The sequence below is a fragment of the Lepidochelys olivacea genome, assembly GCF_965140295.1.
Source record: "Lepidochelys olivacea isolate rLepOli2 genome assembly, chromosome: 13".
Classification (NCBI taxonomy): domain Eukaryota; kingdom Metazoa; phylum Chordata; order Testudines; family Cheloniidae; genus Lepidochelys; species Lepidochelys olivacea.
In genome coordinates, this window is record NC_140423.1 from 33,327,484 (window position 1) to 33,343,161 (window position 15,678).

General features: G+C 43.1%; 1 protein-coding gene across 1 annotated transcript; it reads left to right on the plus strand.

Annotated features, from left to right (window-relative positions):
• Positions 1-4,414: 4,414 nt before the first annotated feature.
• Positions 4,415-15,418, plus strand: LOC311529435 (olfactory receptor 10C1-like; the record flags this gene model as incomplete). Its single annotated transcript, XM_084645409.1, is given in 4 exon segments — positions 4,415-4,966; positions 4,969-5,369; positions 14,491-14,751; positions 15,106-15,418. Coding segments are annotated over 4 exon segments (1,527 nt in total).
• Positions 15,419-15,678: the final 260 nt, after the last annotated feature.

Below are 15,678 nucleotides of genomic sequence, written 5' to 3' on the forward strand. Positions count from 1 at the left end.
AGACTTTTTAATAATGCCCAGTGGGACCCTTAGTCCTTTCATTGTTAGCTGATCAGCAGAGTGTAGTTGTGAAGGAATAAATCAATACAAATTACAGATCAATAATATGATGACAGTAAAAGTCCATATGGGCACTAGATCAGATAGCTTTCAAGGTGCTTCGATACCAAGGTGATGGGCACCTCAGCTATGCCTAAGGTGAACAGCTCTGGATCATTTTTCCAATGGGATGATCCCAGTTACAAGCTGACTGCAAAGCTAAAGTCATAGTCTCTGAGGCTGCCTGGTTCTGGACAAAGCTAATTTGTTGTTTGAATGGAGCAGGGCAGCAGCGATGCGGAGTGAAGTTTGTACCATCTCTGACATGAGATGAATTGTCGGGTCTCAGACTAGTTCATAATGGAAAGAAAATATATAAAACTGGGCTTGTTCAAGGGGCTTGAGGGAGTTTGGTGTCTGACCCCCCATTGTTTTTTAATGACATTAGGTGCATAACTACCTTAGGCCACTTGGAAAATCCCACTCTAAAGTGACACAGTTAACACCAATTAAACGGCTGTGTGTGCAGGCTTAGCCAGAAAGCAGTTCCCCTCCCACCCTGGGACTCCATCCACTGTATGGTCACCATAACCACTCGGTACCACACTTCAGCCATCACTACTGTTTTTATACAGGGGGGTGTATGTGTGTGCCAGTGCATTCTGGGAAAACCTGGGCAGGGGAGTGTGACAGAGAACTTACAGACTGATGATATCCTAGTACAGAGAGCTGGGGGAGGAAGACATGACACACCGGCATGGCACGGGGATGCTTTCTCTATTGCAGAAAATCAGTGTGATGGATCAGTTACAGGAGGAAAAGCACTGACCAGCCTGCACCTTGGGCAGCCCAGACACAGTGTTAGCTGCCATTGGCCTGGCTACTAGCGAGCATGGGTATCTCATGTACTGGGAGTCCATGCTGAGACACCCCAAAAAGGGCTGTAGTGCCCAGGTCTTTCTATGGATCAGGCCTCTGCAAGGTGGCTCCAGGAGGGCATCCAAAATCACTGGTCACCTTTGAAAATTTCCACTGGGATTTTCCAAAGGGCAAAAACAGGCAGGAGCCTTGTTCCGACTGAAAACCAGTGGGAATTGGGCTCCTAGCTCTGTTAGGTTCTTTGAGAGTCCCTGGCTAACATGCAGGCACAAACCATGTTTAGTCTGCCAAGCCATCAGCTCAGGTACCAGGCCCTCAGCATGGCAAGGAGTGATCATGTGGGCAGGGGATTTTAGGGGGTTCCAACAAACAAGGATAGAGGCACATTAAGGAAACATGCCCTAATGCCTATCCTCTCCTTTACTGCTGTAAAATAGGAGACTCCAGACAGGCAACTTTTCATCTGTGCTAAATTAACGCATAATCAGGCCATTTTAATAAGAATACCTGTTTTTACAGCATTTTTCATCCCCAGATCTCAGACTAACTTTACAAAGGAGCTAAGTATCCTTAGCCCTACCCTACAGATGGAGAAACGAAGTCACAGTGAGGTGAAATAACTTGGCTACGGTCATCCAGGAGGTCAGTAGCAGGGCAGAGAATAGAAGCCAGGTCTTCTGAGTCCTAGCTACTAGCCCACACGGCCTCTAGACAAGCAGCGGATACAGGGAGCATGCATATCAATTTGATGTTCACACTTGATAGTTCTCATAAAACCATGTTCATCTGTGGATCTCAGAGCACTCCAATTTACTAAAAGTGTGAGTAAAATTTCAGAAGGCGCCTAAGAGGTTTAGGAGCTGAAGTCCAATTTTCATAAGCAATTTAGGCACTTAGGAGTCTGAGATTTTTAAAGGTATTTAGGCATCTAGGCATTTTCAGAAGCCCTTAGGAGCCAAATTGCCATGGATTTCAATAGGAGTTATGGGCCTTGGTACTTTTGAAAATCTGACTAGGCACCTATCTGCAACGTGAGCTGCCTAAATACCCTCAAAAACTGTCCCTAAGTCTCATTGAAAGTCATAGATTCATAGATATTAAGGTCAGAAGGGACCATTATGATAATCTAGTCTGACCTCCTGCACAATGCAGGCCACAGAATCTCTCCCAATGGGACCTAGAGTCCTGGGCCTGCAGGTCAGATTTTTAAAGGTGTTTAGACACCTAATTGCCATTGAAATCAATGCAAATTAGTCACATACATATTTTAAAAAGCCTGCCCTAAGTCATTTTTGAAATGGGACATAGCTATCTAAGTCAACACAAGAACATAAGAGCTGCCATATGGGTCCATCTAGCCCAGTATCCTGTCTCTGACAGTGGCCTGTACCAGAGCTTCAGAGGAGTGTATTGAACAAGACAATTATGGAGTGATTCACCTGACTTCCCCTCCTGGCTTCTGGCTGTCAGAGGTTTAGGGTCACCCTCAGCATGGGGTTGTGTCCCTGACCACCTTGGCTAATAGCCATTGATGGACCTATCCTCCACGAACATATCTAGTTCTTTTTTGAACCCAGTTATACTTTTGGCCATCACAATATGCCACAACACCAAGTTCCACAGGTTAATTGTGAGTTGTATCATGAAGGGTCAGATTTTAAAGGTATTTAGGCACCTAACTTTCTTGATGTGCTGTTGAAAATCCCACTGAGATCCTGTCTGCTTCCTTCGGCACCTAAATATGTTAAAAAATCTGACCCTTACCCCATGTCAACATCTCCATTTTATAGATGGGGAAGTGATCTGGTGTAGGTCCCACAAAGAGTCAGTGGCAGTCAGGAATAGAACTCAATTCTCTGCCCAGTTCCTGGATGGTTAAACAGAACTCAACGTTGCCCTCGATGCTGAGGGCAGGAAAACAAACTGTTCCTATGTGAAAACAGTAGGAAGAAGGACATGTTTAATGCTTCCGGTTGAATTCCCTTGGCTTTGTTGTATGCCTGTATGCATCTGTATTTATCTACATCTGTGTCTATCTACATAGGGTTCCAATCAGCAGGCTGTCACAGTGTCTGGATGATTTAAGGTGAACAATATTTTAAAGTGCCCTAAAATCCTTATGCTTGATTATACTTCTGCAACATTGTCAAGCTGAGTAAATAGAGGGAACATGAGACAGGGTAGTGTAATCTGGGTCCTGAACAACGGATCTGAGTGTGAAGAAAGGAAACTAAGTCACAGGGTAAATTGGTCATTTCCTGGTTCTCAGCGGCTTAAGTTTAACCATTCTCCACATTCTGGAAAGGTAAAATGGAGCCATTGGGCAACTTTAACTCTGCATTAACAAAATTTCAGGGCATTTCTATATTACGCCATGCCTGGATTTTTAGCAGAGCCTAAAGCGGTTAAGCACCCAACTTGAATTCAGTGTGGATCCAGCTCCGTGTATACTAAAAACAAACAAACAAACAAAACTGAACTAAATTATACAGATTCCTTTTAAAAGTGTACATCCAAGAGGGCCAATCATCTTTCATGTGTGTGATCTTGAGGTCATAGAGTGAAAAATGCTTTGGCTCTCATCTCCTGTATTATAGTTTTACACTGGTGCAACCAGTGAGAGAGAAGGGGAAAAAAGATCGATTGGGACCGGGTTAGAACTGGAGGGGTGAGGGAAAGGGAGAGGTTAAAAAGGTCAGTAAGAGAGAGGTTAAAGAGTAGATTAAGAGGGGCAGAAACAGAATTAAATGCATAAAAGCAGAGGGAGGGAAGAAAAAGAAATCAGGATTGAGGGAACTGCAGTCAGTGGAGCACTTCTGCTATAAATCCGGAATGAGTGTAAAGAGAATCAGGCCATTTCTGTAGCATACTGATTAAAAATGCTATACCCATGTGTTTCCACAGTTTGTTCTTCAAACTGTTATGTAGCAGGAAGTACAGTGAAATAGCTATACTCTTTGATGACAAATCTACATAGTTCCACTGCCTATATCACATGTGAGCTGAGAGTTGGGTATGTTTCTGTTGTATCTACATTGCAACATTCAGGCTTTGAGAGACGGATTTTGATCTTAGTGACATCAGTGTAAATTCTCTGTGCTGGATTCAGCCTTCCAGAGTTGCAACTTAACTGGTGCAGATTCTCTATTGGTATAAAACAGATGCATTTCCAATGCGGTCTTGGAAATACACAAGTCTACGTTTGATGTAACTGAGACAGCTGAGAACCATTGACTTAAGTGAAGTTGCCATGGATTTACACTTGTTGTGAGGACAGAATCTGGCCAATATGATGTCAGCCCTGATAGATAGATGGATATGTATGAAGATAGATGGATAGGTAGATGGACAGAGAGATAGCTAACTAGCTAGCTAGCTAACTAACTAGATGTCTAGGGAGATAGAGAGATGGGTATGTATGAAGATAGATAGACAGTTTTGCTTGACTTAAATGCTGTATCAAAATAGTGAATACATTTTGTTTGTATTTCTCAAGATGAAATATCCCGAAGGGACCACAGAAAATTACACCTCAGTGACTGAGTTCATTATACTGGGCTTTTCTAACCTCCCGCATATGGAGCGCCTTCTCTTTCTGTTGTTCATACGTATTTATTTCATCACAATGCTGGGCAACATCCTCATCCTCATCTTTATAAATGTGGACCCAGCCCTTCACACCCCCATGTACTTCTTCCACAGGAACTTGTCCTTCCTGGAGATCTGCTACACCTCTGTCACCCTGCCCAAGATGATGGCCAACCTCCTCTCAGAGGATAAAACTGTCTCCTTTGCCAGTTGCGCGGCAGAGGTGTATTTCTTTCTGTTATTTGGAGTGATAGAGTGCTGCCTGCTAGCCGTTATGGCTTCTGACTGTTACAGTGCCATACGTAACCCACTGCGCTGTGTGGACTTCATGAACAAGACCGTGGGCGTCCATCTGGCTGCCAGCTCGTGGATCTGTGGCAGCCTTGTGGCCCTGAGCCACACAACATTTATCTTCACACTGCCTTTCTGCAGGTCCGACGTGATCAGCCACTTCTTCTGTGAGAGATCCAGCTTGTGCTGACGCTGGTCTGCGGGGACACCTACTGGAACGAGATCCAAATCATTGTGGCAGCTGCCTTTGTCATCATGATGCCCTTCCTGCTGATCCTGGTATCCTACATCCACATAATCTCCATGATCCTTACTATGAGCTCTGCCAAAGGCAGACACAGCGCTTTCTCCACCTGCTCGTTGCACCTCACTGTGATGGTACTGTTCTACGGGACAGCTGTTTTCATCTACATATGCCCCAAATCCAGCCATTCCCCGGATGTGGACAAGTTGGTCTCTCTGTTCTATTCGGTGATGACTCTAATACTGAACCCCATTATCTACAGCCTCAGGAACAAGGATGTTAAAGGAGCAATTCGGAGAATAGGAATCAAGATCTTTCCTCCAAAAATATAGGCAATTTTCTTTCAGTTGGAGAATCCACCAAGGAATAGCTCTGCTCTAAAGAGAAATCTCCCTTATTAGAATATACCCCTAGAGACATCTTGAGTACTGAGGGAAGTGTCCCCTAATGGAAGTTCTAAGGATAAATGGAAGCTTATATTGAACTAGTTAAAATATTTTGAAGTTTATATTGCTATGATATTTTATGCAGATTTTGAATTTCAATACAAAACCATCTGCAATTATTTACCACCCCCCCATTTTTTGTTTGCATCTATATAATCCCTATTAAAATGGAGTTTGTTGTAATTTTCAAAGTTTTGATTTTCCCTTGAATATTTTTGAATTATGATAAAGTGTGAAAAGTGACAATATTTTTTGAAAAATATTTTTCTTATTTGTTACAAATCTACAGAGCTCATGAAAGATATCAGAATTTTGGAATTTCAAACTTCTCAATGAAATTTCAAATGCCATTCGAAGATTTCCAACTCCCCACCGCTATTCCCCTGTTGTTTGACAGGCTCTAATTAAGAAACATCTCAGTTCTAGAGTGAAATATTTCTTATTGTAACTTTGTCCAAAGGCCATATCAGCAGAGCTTGTTGAAGCTCTTTTCCATTAAGTCATTTTCCATCTGAAAATTGAGTTTGATCAAACCTGCAACATTTTACATGGGCATGTCTATTTGGACACAAAGTTTTAAATGGAAAAAAAAACAGCTTGTTTAGGGTTTCTCATTTCATTTTGATTACCGGAAAACATACTTACCTAATGGAGAAACTTTTCACTTCAATAAGATTAAAATATTTCATTTCAATATTATCATTGCAAATGTTATACTAAAATATCACCTTTGGTCAAATTTTTTTGTCAAATTTTATACTAAAATATCATCTTTAGTAGAGATGGCTCAGGAGGATTCTCAGGATCAGCTGGGAAGTCTGACAAACGAACATCAGCAAAAAGAACAGGAGTACTTGTGGCACCTTAGAGACTAACAAATTTATTTGAGCATAAGCTTTCATAGGCTACAGCCCACTTCATTGGATGCATGCAGTGGAAAATACAGTAGGATGATTTTATATACACAGAGAACATGAAACAATGTGTGTTACCATGCATACTATAATGAGAGTGATCAGTTAAGGTGAGTTATTACCAGCAGGAGAGAAAAAAAAAACCTTTTGTAGCGATAGTCAAGATGGACCATTTCCAGCACTTGACAAGAATGTGTGAGGAACAGTAGGGGGAAAAATAAACATGGGGAAACAGTTTTATTTTGTGTAATGACCCATCCACTCCCAGTCTTTATTCAAGCCTAAGTTAATGGTGTCCAGTTTGCAAATTAATTCCAATTCAGCAGTCTCTCATTGAAGTCTCTTTTTGAAGTTTTTTTGTTGTAATATTGCGACTTTTAGGTCTGTAATCGAGTGACCAGAGAGACTGAAGTGTTCTCCAAATGGTTTTTCAATGTTATAATTCTTGACGACTGATTTGTGTCCATTTATTTTTTTACTTAGAGACTGTCCAGTTTGGCCAATGTACATAGCAGAGGGGCATTGCTGGCACGTGATGGCATATATCACATTGATAGATGTGCAGGTGAACGAGCCTCTGATAATGTGGCTGATGTGATTAGGCCCTATGATGGTGTCCCCTGAATAGATATGTAGACACAGTTGGCAACGGGCTTTGTTGCAAGGATAGGTTCCTGGGTTAGTGGTTCTCTTGTGTGGTGTGTGGTTGCTGGTGAGTATTTGCTTCAGGCTGGGGGGCTGTCTGTAAGCAAGGACTGGCCTGTCTCCCAAGATCTGTGAGAGTGATGGGTCGTCCTTCAGGATAGGTTGTAGATCCTTGATGATGCACTGGAAAGGTTTTAGCTGGGGGCTGAAGGTGACGGTGACTGGCGTTCTGTTACTTTCTTTGTTGGGCCTGTCCTGTAGTAGGTAACTTCTGGGTACTCTTCTGGCTCTGTCAGTCTGTTTCTTCACTTCAGCAGGTGGGTAATGTAGTTGTAAGAATGCTTGATAGAGATCTTGTAGGTGTTTGTCTCCATCTGAGAGCTTGGAGCAAATGTGGTTGTATCGTACAGCTTGGCTGTAGATAATGGATTGTGTGGTGTGGTCTGGGTGAAAGCTGGAGGCATCTAGGTAAGTATAGTGGTCAGTAGGTTTCCGGTATAGGGTGGTGTTTATGTGACCATCGCTTATTAGCACCGCAGTGTCCAGTAAGTGGATCTCTTGTGTGGACTGGTCCAGGCTGAAGTTGATGGTGGGATGGAAATTGTTGAAATCATGGTGGAATTCCTCAAGGGCTTCTTTTCCATGGGTCTAGATGATGAAGATGTCACCAATGTAGCGCAAATAGAGTAGGGGCATTAGGGGACGAGAGCTGAGGAAGCATTGTTCTAAGTTAGCCATAAAAATGTTGGCATACTGTGGGGCCATGCGGGTACCCACAGCAGTACCGCTGATTTGAAGGTATACATTGTCCCCAAATGTGAAATAGTTATGGGTGAGGAAAAAGTCACAAAGTTCAGCTACCAGGTTTGCCATGACATTATCGGCGATACTGTTCCTGACGGCTTGTAGTCCATCTTTGTGTGGAATGTTGGTGTAGAGGGCTTCTACAACCATAGTGGCCAGGATGGTGTTTTCAGGAAGATCACCGATGGATTGTAGTTTCTTCAAGAAGTCAGTGGTGTCTCAAAGACAGCTGGGAGTGCTGGTAGCGTAGGGCCTGAGGAGGGAGTCTACAAAGCCAGACAATCCTGCTGTCAGGGTGCCAATGCCTGAGATGATGGGGCGTCCAGGATTTCCAGGTTTATGGATCTTGGGTAGCAGATAGAATACCCCTGGTCGTGGTTCTAAATGTGTGTCTGTCCGGATTTGTTCTTGTGCTTTTTCAGGGAGTTTCTTGAGCAGATGGTGTAGTTTCTTTTGGTAACCCTCAGTGGCACCAGAGGGTAATGGCTTGTAGAAAGTGGTGTTGGAGAGCTGCCTAGCAGCCTCTTGTTCATATTCCGACCTATTCATGATGATGACAGCACTTCCTTTGTCAGCCTTTTTGATTATGAGGTCAGAGTTGTTTCTGAGGCTGTGGATGGCATTGTGTTCTGCACGGCTGAGGTTATGGGACAAGTGATGCTGCTTTTCCAGAATTTCAGCCTGTGAACGTTGGCGGAAGCACTCTATGTAGAAGTCCAGTCTGTTGTTTCAACCTTCAGGAGGAGTCCACCCAGAATCCTTCTTTTTGTAGTGTTGATAGGAAGGTCTCTGTGGGTTAGTATGCTGGTCAGAGGTATGCTGGAAATATTCCTTGAGTTGGAGATGTCGAAAATAGGATTCTAGGTCACCACAGAACTGTATCATGTTTGTGGTGGTGGAGGGGCAGAAGGAGAGGCCACGAGATAGGACAGATTCTTCTTCTGGGCTAAGAGTATAGTTGGATAGATTAACAATATTGCTGGGCTAAGGGAACCACTGTTGTGGCCCTTTGTGGCATGTTGTAGTTTAGATAGTTTAGTGTCCTTTTTCTTTTGTAGAGAAGCAAAGTGTGTGTTGTAAATGGCTTGTCTAGTCTTTGTAAAGTCCAGCCACGAGGAAGTTTGTGTGGAAGGTTGTTTTTTTATGAGAGTATCCAGTTTGGAGAGCTCATTCTTAATCTTTCCCTGTTTGCTGTAGAGGATGTTGATCAGGTGGTTCCACAGTTTCTTTGAGAGTGTGTGGCACAAGCTGTCAGCATAGTCTGTGTGGTATGTAGATTGTAATGGATTTTTTACCTTCAGTCCTTTTGGTATGATGTCCATCTGTTTGTATTTGGAAAGGAAGATGATGTCTGTCTGTGTCTGTGCAAGTTTTTTCATGAAGTTGATATATTTCCACTCCATTCGGCTAAATTCAGTGCCTTGCATAATGACAGGTTTCAGAGTAGCAGCTGTGTTAGTCTGTATCCGCAAAAAGAACAGGAGGACTTGTGGCACCTTAGAGACTAACAAATTTATTTGCGCATAAGCTTTCGTGAGCTACAGCCCACTACATCGGATGCATGCAGTGGAAAATACAGTGGGGAGATTTATATACACAGAGAACATGAAACAATGGGTGCATCAACCCAACAAACTGGGAGGACTCGGTGCAGAACAGAACACAGTGGTGCCACACCATACACCAAACCACAACTCACTTTGAGAAGAACAGATGTGGTTCATGAGAAAGAAAAACAACAAAGGAGGAAAGAAGGGGCACAACACTCCAGCCCATAACTATGTCTCCTCCAAGATTACACCTGTCATTTCTGTGGGAAAATCTGCAGGGCATGAAGTGGGCTCCTCAGCCACCTAACACCTCACCAATGAACCCCCTTGGCAGACATCATCCTCACATCGAGGGATGGGGGGCTGCTAGCCGAGGACAAAGCAGGCGGCCAAATGACGCTATAGCGGAGCATTGTACAACTTTAAATGAGCATGTTCTGTAATGGAGCAGGGACGTAACATTGAAACAACATTAAGCGAGAAGACGTTAAGTGGGGAGTTACTGTACTTAGTCTGCAGAAGAGAAGAATGAGGTGGGATTTGATAGCTGCTTTCAACTACCTGAAAGCGGGTTCCAAAGGTGATGGATCTAGACTGTTCTCAGTGGTAGCAGATGAGAGAACGAGGAGTAATGGTCTCAAGTTGCAGTGGGGGAGGTTTAGGTTGGATATTAGGACAAACATTTTCACTTGGGGGGTGGTGAAGCACTGGAATGCGTTATTTAGGGAGGTGGTGGAATCTCCCTCCTTAGAAGTTTTTAAGGTCAGGGTTGACAAAGCCCTGGCTGGGATGATTTAGTTGGGGATTGGTCCTGCTTTTGAGCAGGGGGTTGGACTAGATGACCTCCTGAGGTTCCTTCCAACCCTGATATTCTATGATAGTTGAAGACTGCTATGCATGTAGGGGTGGGCCCATGGCACTGGTCACCGTTATGGTGTGCTGGTGTAACACTGACAGACCCCAGTCATCGATGGGCATGATAGAAACTGGGACCCCTGAAATTTAGTGCATGAGCCTCTACTGCACTGACTAAAAGCCACAAGGCTCTTAGTCAAGGCTGTAGCAGACTTATCAATCTCTAGGTGATCCAGGTGCCACTAGACTTGGACAGAGCACCACACCCATCAAGCATGGGTTGCACTAGGGGCTCCAGATTGCATGAAAAATGGGTGAATCCTGGTACAATACCTTCACTTCACCATGGATAGCATTTTCTGGACCAAGGCCAAAACATATCCCTCCTTTGGATGTTCTTTAGATTTGAACCTAGGTCTTGTAGTGACTGGTGTCTTGAAAACACCTAGATAAATACAGAGAGCCTGACTCTCAGCTGCTGTGATTGGAATCAGTATGTTGGGAAGGGATCCAGTTTGGGGGATCAGGGTTTGCGAACTCCAACTGGTCATATTTGTTGTTTAGGCAGAGGAAGGGCAGTTGTGTTTGGCTGGGTCCTGTTATTTGGCTGAGCAAAGACTGAATACATATTGAGCAATGGCTCCTTGTATCTATGGAGGTAGCAAAATGCTTCTAGGTCCGATAGCATAGAACACAAAAGCAAAGACATTGCAGTTACAGCAACTCTGCCAAAGACATGAGAGATCTCACGCCCATCCCTCCCGCTTTCCATCCATCTCATATACTCTGCTGCCACTTAGTGGCTTTGTATTGTCTTGGAAAGGAGAAGCAGGATGAGCTGGGGACAAGGAAAGATACCAAATTGCTGTCATCCTATAGAGACTCACTCTATCCTACATGGCAGCTGCCATTCCTGCAAAATGCATTAGAAACCTGGGGCCAGATCCTCGGCTGGTGGTAATCAGTTTAGATTAATTAAGTTCAATGGCTGTGCCAGTTTACACCAGTTGAAGATCTACCGTCTGGCCTCCATCACATCACCAGGACAATTAATGAGGCATTTATGGCCATGTTCCGTTAGATAGATAGATAGATAGATAGATAGATAGATAGATAGATAGATAGATAGATAGATAGATAGATAGTTTCCATGTAGAGGTACATGGGTGTAGACTAATAAAACAAGAAAGAAAAGAGAACTGGGAACTATGGGGAAAATAGTCTTAAAAGTGCAGTTTGTTTAAATGACAGCAAAGGATGAGTCCTATGAAAAGAGTACTGTAATTCATGTGAAAGGTGTGGTGATACTGTATAATGAGATAAGATAGCTTCCCAGGCAAAAAAAGGATAGGAAAGGATCAGCTAATGGGCACTAGGGGAAGAAGATGATGTGGTGTGGAGAAGGAGCAGCTATACTGCGTAACGACCAAGGGCCAGATTTTGAAATCAATGGGAGTTTGTCACCTGAGGACAAATTTTAAAGGTACTTAGGCACCTTATGGAACTTTCTAAAATATCTAGGCATCTAACTCCCATTATTTCAATTGGCATTGGCTCCTGGGTGCTTTTGGAAATCAAAACAGGTGCTTAAAACCCTTTAAAAAATCTGTCCTTGACTGCCTATCTGTTCAACTATGTGGAAAGATAGAGTGTGGGATTTTCAAAGCTATTTAGGACAGTTGGAGGTCGATTTCCTATGAATTCTATTTCATTTGTCAGGGTAGGAAGTTAGTAAAAATCCCATCAGGGAGCAAAATTAAAATAGTCCAATTGACTCTGATCTCAACAGGGCAAACACATTAATAGATCCCTCTGAAATTATAATCCACAAAACTATAAAAAGGCATTATATGAGTGGGTGAGTGGGAAGTGAGAGGAGTTTGGGAGACACTGAGAAATAGCTTGCGCCTTTCTGGTCTCAAACCAAAGAAGAATGAATGGTATTAATGATCTTCTCTCGTTACTGATGGGACAATGTCCTAAAAAACCCAACAGATATCAGAGTGCACAGCCACTCAAAAGATATGTATTTTAGACATGATAGCTAGATAGCTAGATGGCTAGATAGATAGATAGATGCTAACAGAAGGTTTCGTGTCAGAAGGAATATCATACAAACTTCTTCTTCAGGTAACATTTTAATTCTTTTTGTTAGTGTAAATTGATTGTGTTTCACCTGTTTCCAATCTGCACTCAAAAAGACAAGCAAGAGAAAATTAGGAATGGATTTATTGTATATCTAATGACAATGATTTAATGACACATGGTTCACAGTCACACAAAGGTGATTTCTCAAGACAAGAGTTCGTGTTCCTTTTAACAACAATTAATCTGGATCAACATGCACAGTTGTAAATGTTTAGACACTGTGATACAGGAAGGTCAGGGAGCACTAGAAGAGTGCTAAAGGGGAAATATATAAGCTCAAGGCTAATTAAGGCTTGGTTCCCTGTAGACTGGGGAAAGTGGCTGCAGATTAATTGGAGCACCTGTAGTCAATTAAGGTCCTGTTAGGAACCTAATAAAACCCCCTGTGTCAGGCAGACAGGGGAGAAGGAGGAAGGAGAAAGGTCTGGAGCTTAGAGGTGTGTTGAGAGATTTGAAAGACCTGAGAATTGGAGTAAGGGAGATCCTGCCCAGCAGGACAGGGAGACTCCCTTCCCCCCAGCGTCTAAGGACTGAGGGTAACCCCACCTCAGGGGGACAAGGGTAAGAAACTCACAGGGGTTGAGAGGAGCTGGGACTCAGAGTGAGGAACAAACCCAGACCCCTCCCCAGCTTCCCTCCTCTACCACCTTCCCGGGCTTGTAGCGGGGCCCTCGGCACCCAAGAGCAGGGTCAAAGGGTGGCATCTTAGCTCCCTGCCAAGAAAAACTCAGGACCCACCAGACTAAAATTGGCCATCTTGCCACAACACTCACAAACTTTTGGGCTAGGACAACATTGGTGCTCTTGAAGAAACATTTGTGGGGTTTCTCACCTGGGTGAGTGAGTTGATGATCAGGCCCATTGCATTTAACAGTTAGTCATGCTTTACACTGATATAAGTGAGATTAAAAAAAAACAGGCACTAACGTTTTCAAAGCTAAGAGGAGGGCAGGTTGAAAATTTTCCACCAAAACTGGCTTTCGATAGAAAGTTGAATTTTCAATTAAACTTTTTTTTATCCCACAAAAAATGTCAAATGTCAACTTCTTTGTCCAAAAAAACAAACCTGTGAAAGTGGAAAAGCTTGGATTTTTCAGCCATTTGTGGTCCAAAACTGAAGAAATCTCATTTGGAAGTGCCACCGTCATGCCTCATGGGAGTTGCATTTCTGTGTCTTGTGTGCCCATTCTGCTTCATGTATGGCATTCCTCAGGTGTACACCAGCTCCTCAGCCAAGGAATGAGCAGCATAGCCGGGAAGTCAACAGAAATGTATGCCTTTCACTGTTCAGAAAGGATAGCCCACTACTCAATCATTGGATATATGTGTTCAATTCCTGGCTCTGCCAATATCCAAAATAATTCTCAGCAATTCCCCATCTACCTTTCTCTAACCTATTTACATCTGTACAAAACATTACAGGCCAGCCCACTATCTGGAGATGACATCTCCTGGTTATGCCAGCTGAGAAGCTAGCCTGTTTGTTCTGATCTGATAGTGTTTTACAAAGGTGTAAACAATGACACAAGGTGTAAGACTGCTGATCTCTCTGCGCCTCAGTTCCTAATAGATGAATTTAAGATGACAATATTCCCTTACTTCAAGTTGGTGTTGTGAGGTTAAAAGAATTAGTATTTGTGAAGCACTCGTTACACTGTTGGTTTCATGTAAACACCTTGATAGACAGAACCACTAGATCATATTGGCGTCACAAACAGTAAAGTACTTTTGAGCTTTCCAGTGTGTTCATAAGATTATGGAAATGTTGGAATGAAAAGGTTTAAGAGCAGGTGAGATAGTAGAATAAATGTGGGGGCAGCTTTTATGGCTGGAGATTAAAAGTCCAGTTGGACAGACACTTCACAGGTGATTGGGGATAGTATGTTAGGAAGAGAACTGAGTTTGGAGGGATCAAGGATTACCTGATTTCTGACTTGTGACGGTTGCTTTTAGTTCAGTTGGTAGAAATCTGTAATCTTGGAGCTAAAGGGCCAGGATTCTAATCCTACTCTCTGCAGTGTGCATGTGATTGTGTCTGTTTTCCATAGTACTTAATTTTTTTACAACACAACATTGTTTTTCTCTAGACAACCAATGGCAGGGCTAGAGAAGGTGAACCAAACCACTGTCACAGCATTTCTGCTGGTTGGATTTGAGACCCGTCCAAAGCTGCAGATAACACACTCTGTGATGTTTTTCATTATCTACCTGGCAACCATTGCTAGGAACATCCTCCTCATTCTCATAGTTTGGACTGACCATTATCTCCACACTCCCATGTACTTCGTCCTCAGCAACTTGTCCTTCCTGGAAACCGGCTATGTGTCCAATGTCATCCCAGGCTGCTGGTGAGTTTTCTGGACAAGACCATCTCTCTACCAGGTTGTTGCCTCCAATTGTATGTTTTTAGTTTCCTGGGGACTACTGAATGTTTCCTCCTCACAGGGATGTCCTTGGCTGATACTTGGCAATATGCAGACCATTACATTATGTAACTCTGATGAGCCCCAGGACTTGCCTTCTGTTGGCAACTGTTTCTTGGACATGTGGATTTGTGGCTCCTTCCTTCACAGTAATTACGACATCTATGCTGGCATTTTGCAGCCTGGGTGAAATTAACCATTTATTTTGTGATTTAACAGCAGTATTGAGACTTTCCTGTGAAGACACCAGCATCATTAAGGTAACATCCCTGATCTTAGCATCCTGACCATCGCATCCTATGTCTATGTCATCTTGACCATCCTGAGAATCCCATCCATTGCTGGGAGGAAAAAAGCCTTTTCCACCTGTTCCTCTCACCTCATTGTTGTCTCAACGTTCTATGGGGATCTGATCATCACGTATGTGGCGCTGTCAGGAAACCAGTCTCTGGATTTCAACAAAATGTTCTCCCTGCGCTACATGGTGGTGACTCCCATGTTCAACCCCATTGTCTACAGCCTGAGGAACAAAGACATGAAAGATGCCTTGGGCAGGGTCATCCATAAAATCTGGCTTCCTCCCAAGATGTAGCCAAGTTCTGTGCCCACATTTTCAAGTGAAATCACAAGGGAAGAAAATTCAGCAGAGAAATTCTAATGTTAAACACTCCAAAACGCTTCACCAATGGTTTTCTAACTCAAAGGTTACCTGAAAAGTGTGCAAGTGTGTGGATGTGGGTGGGTATGAAAGAAAAAGAGAGAAGATGAGATATTGTTTTTGTTCATTTTTCTTCTTCTATGATGTAGCTATCTGAAATTCACATCTAGAGTAACCTGGATGTTTCTATGTAT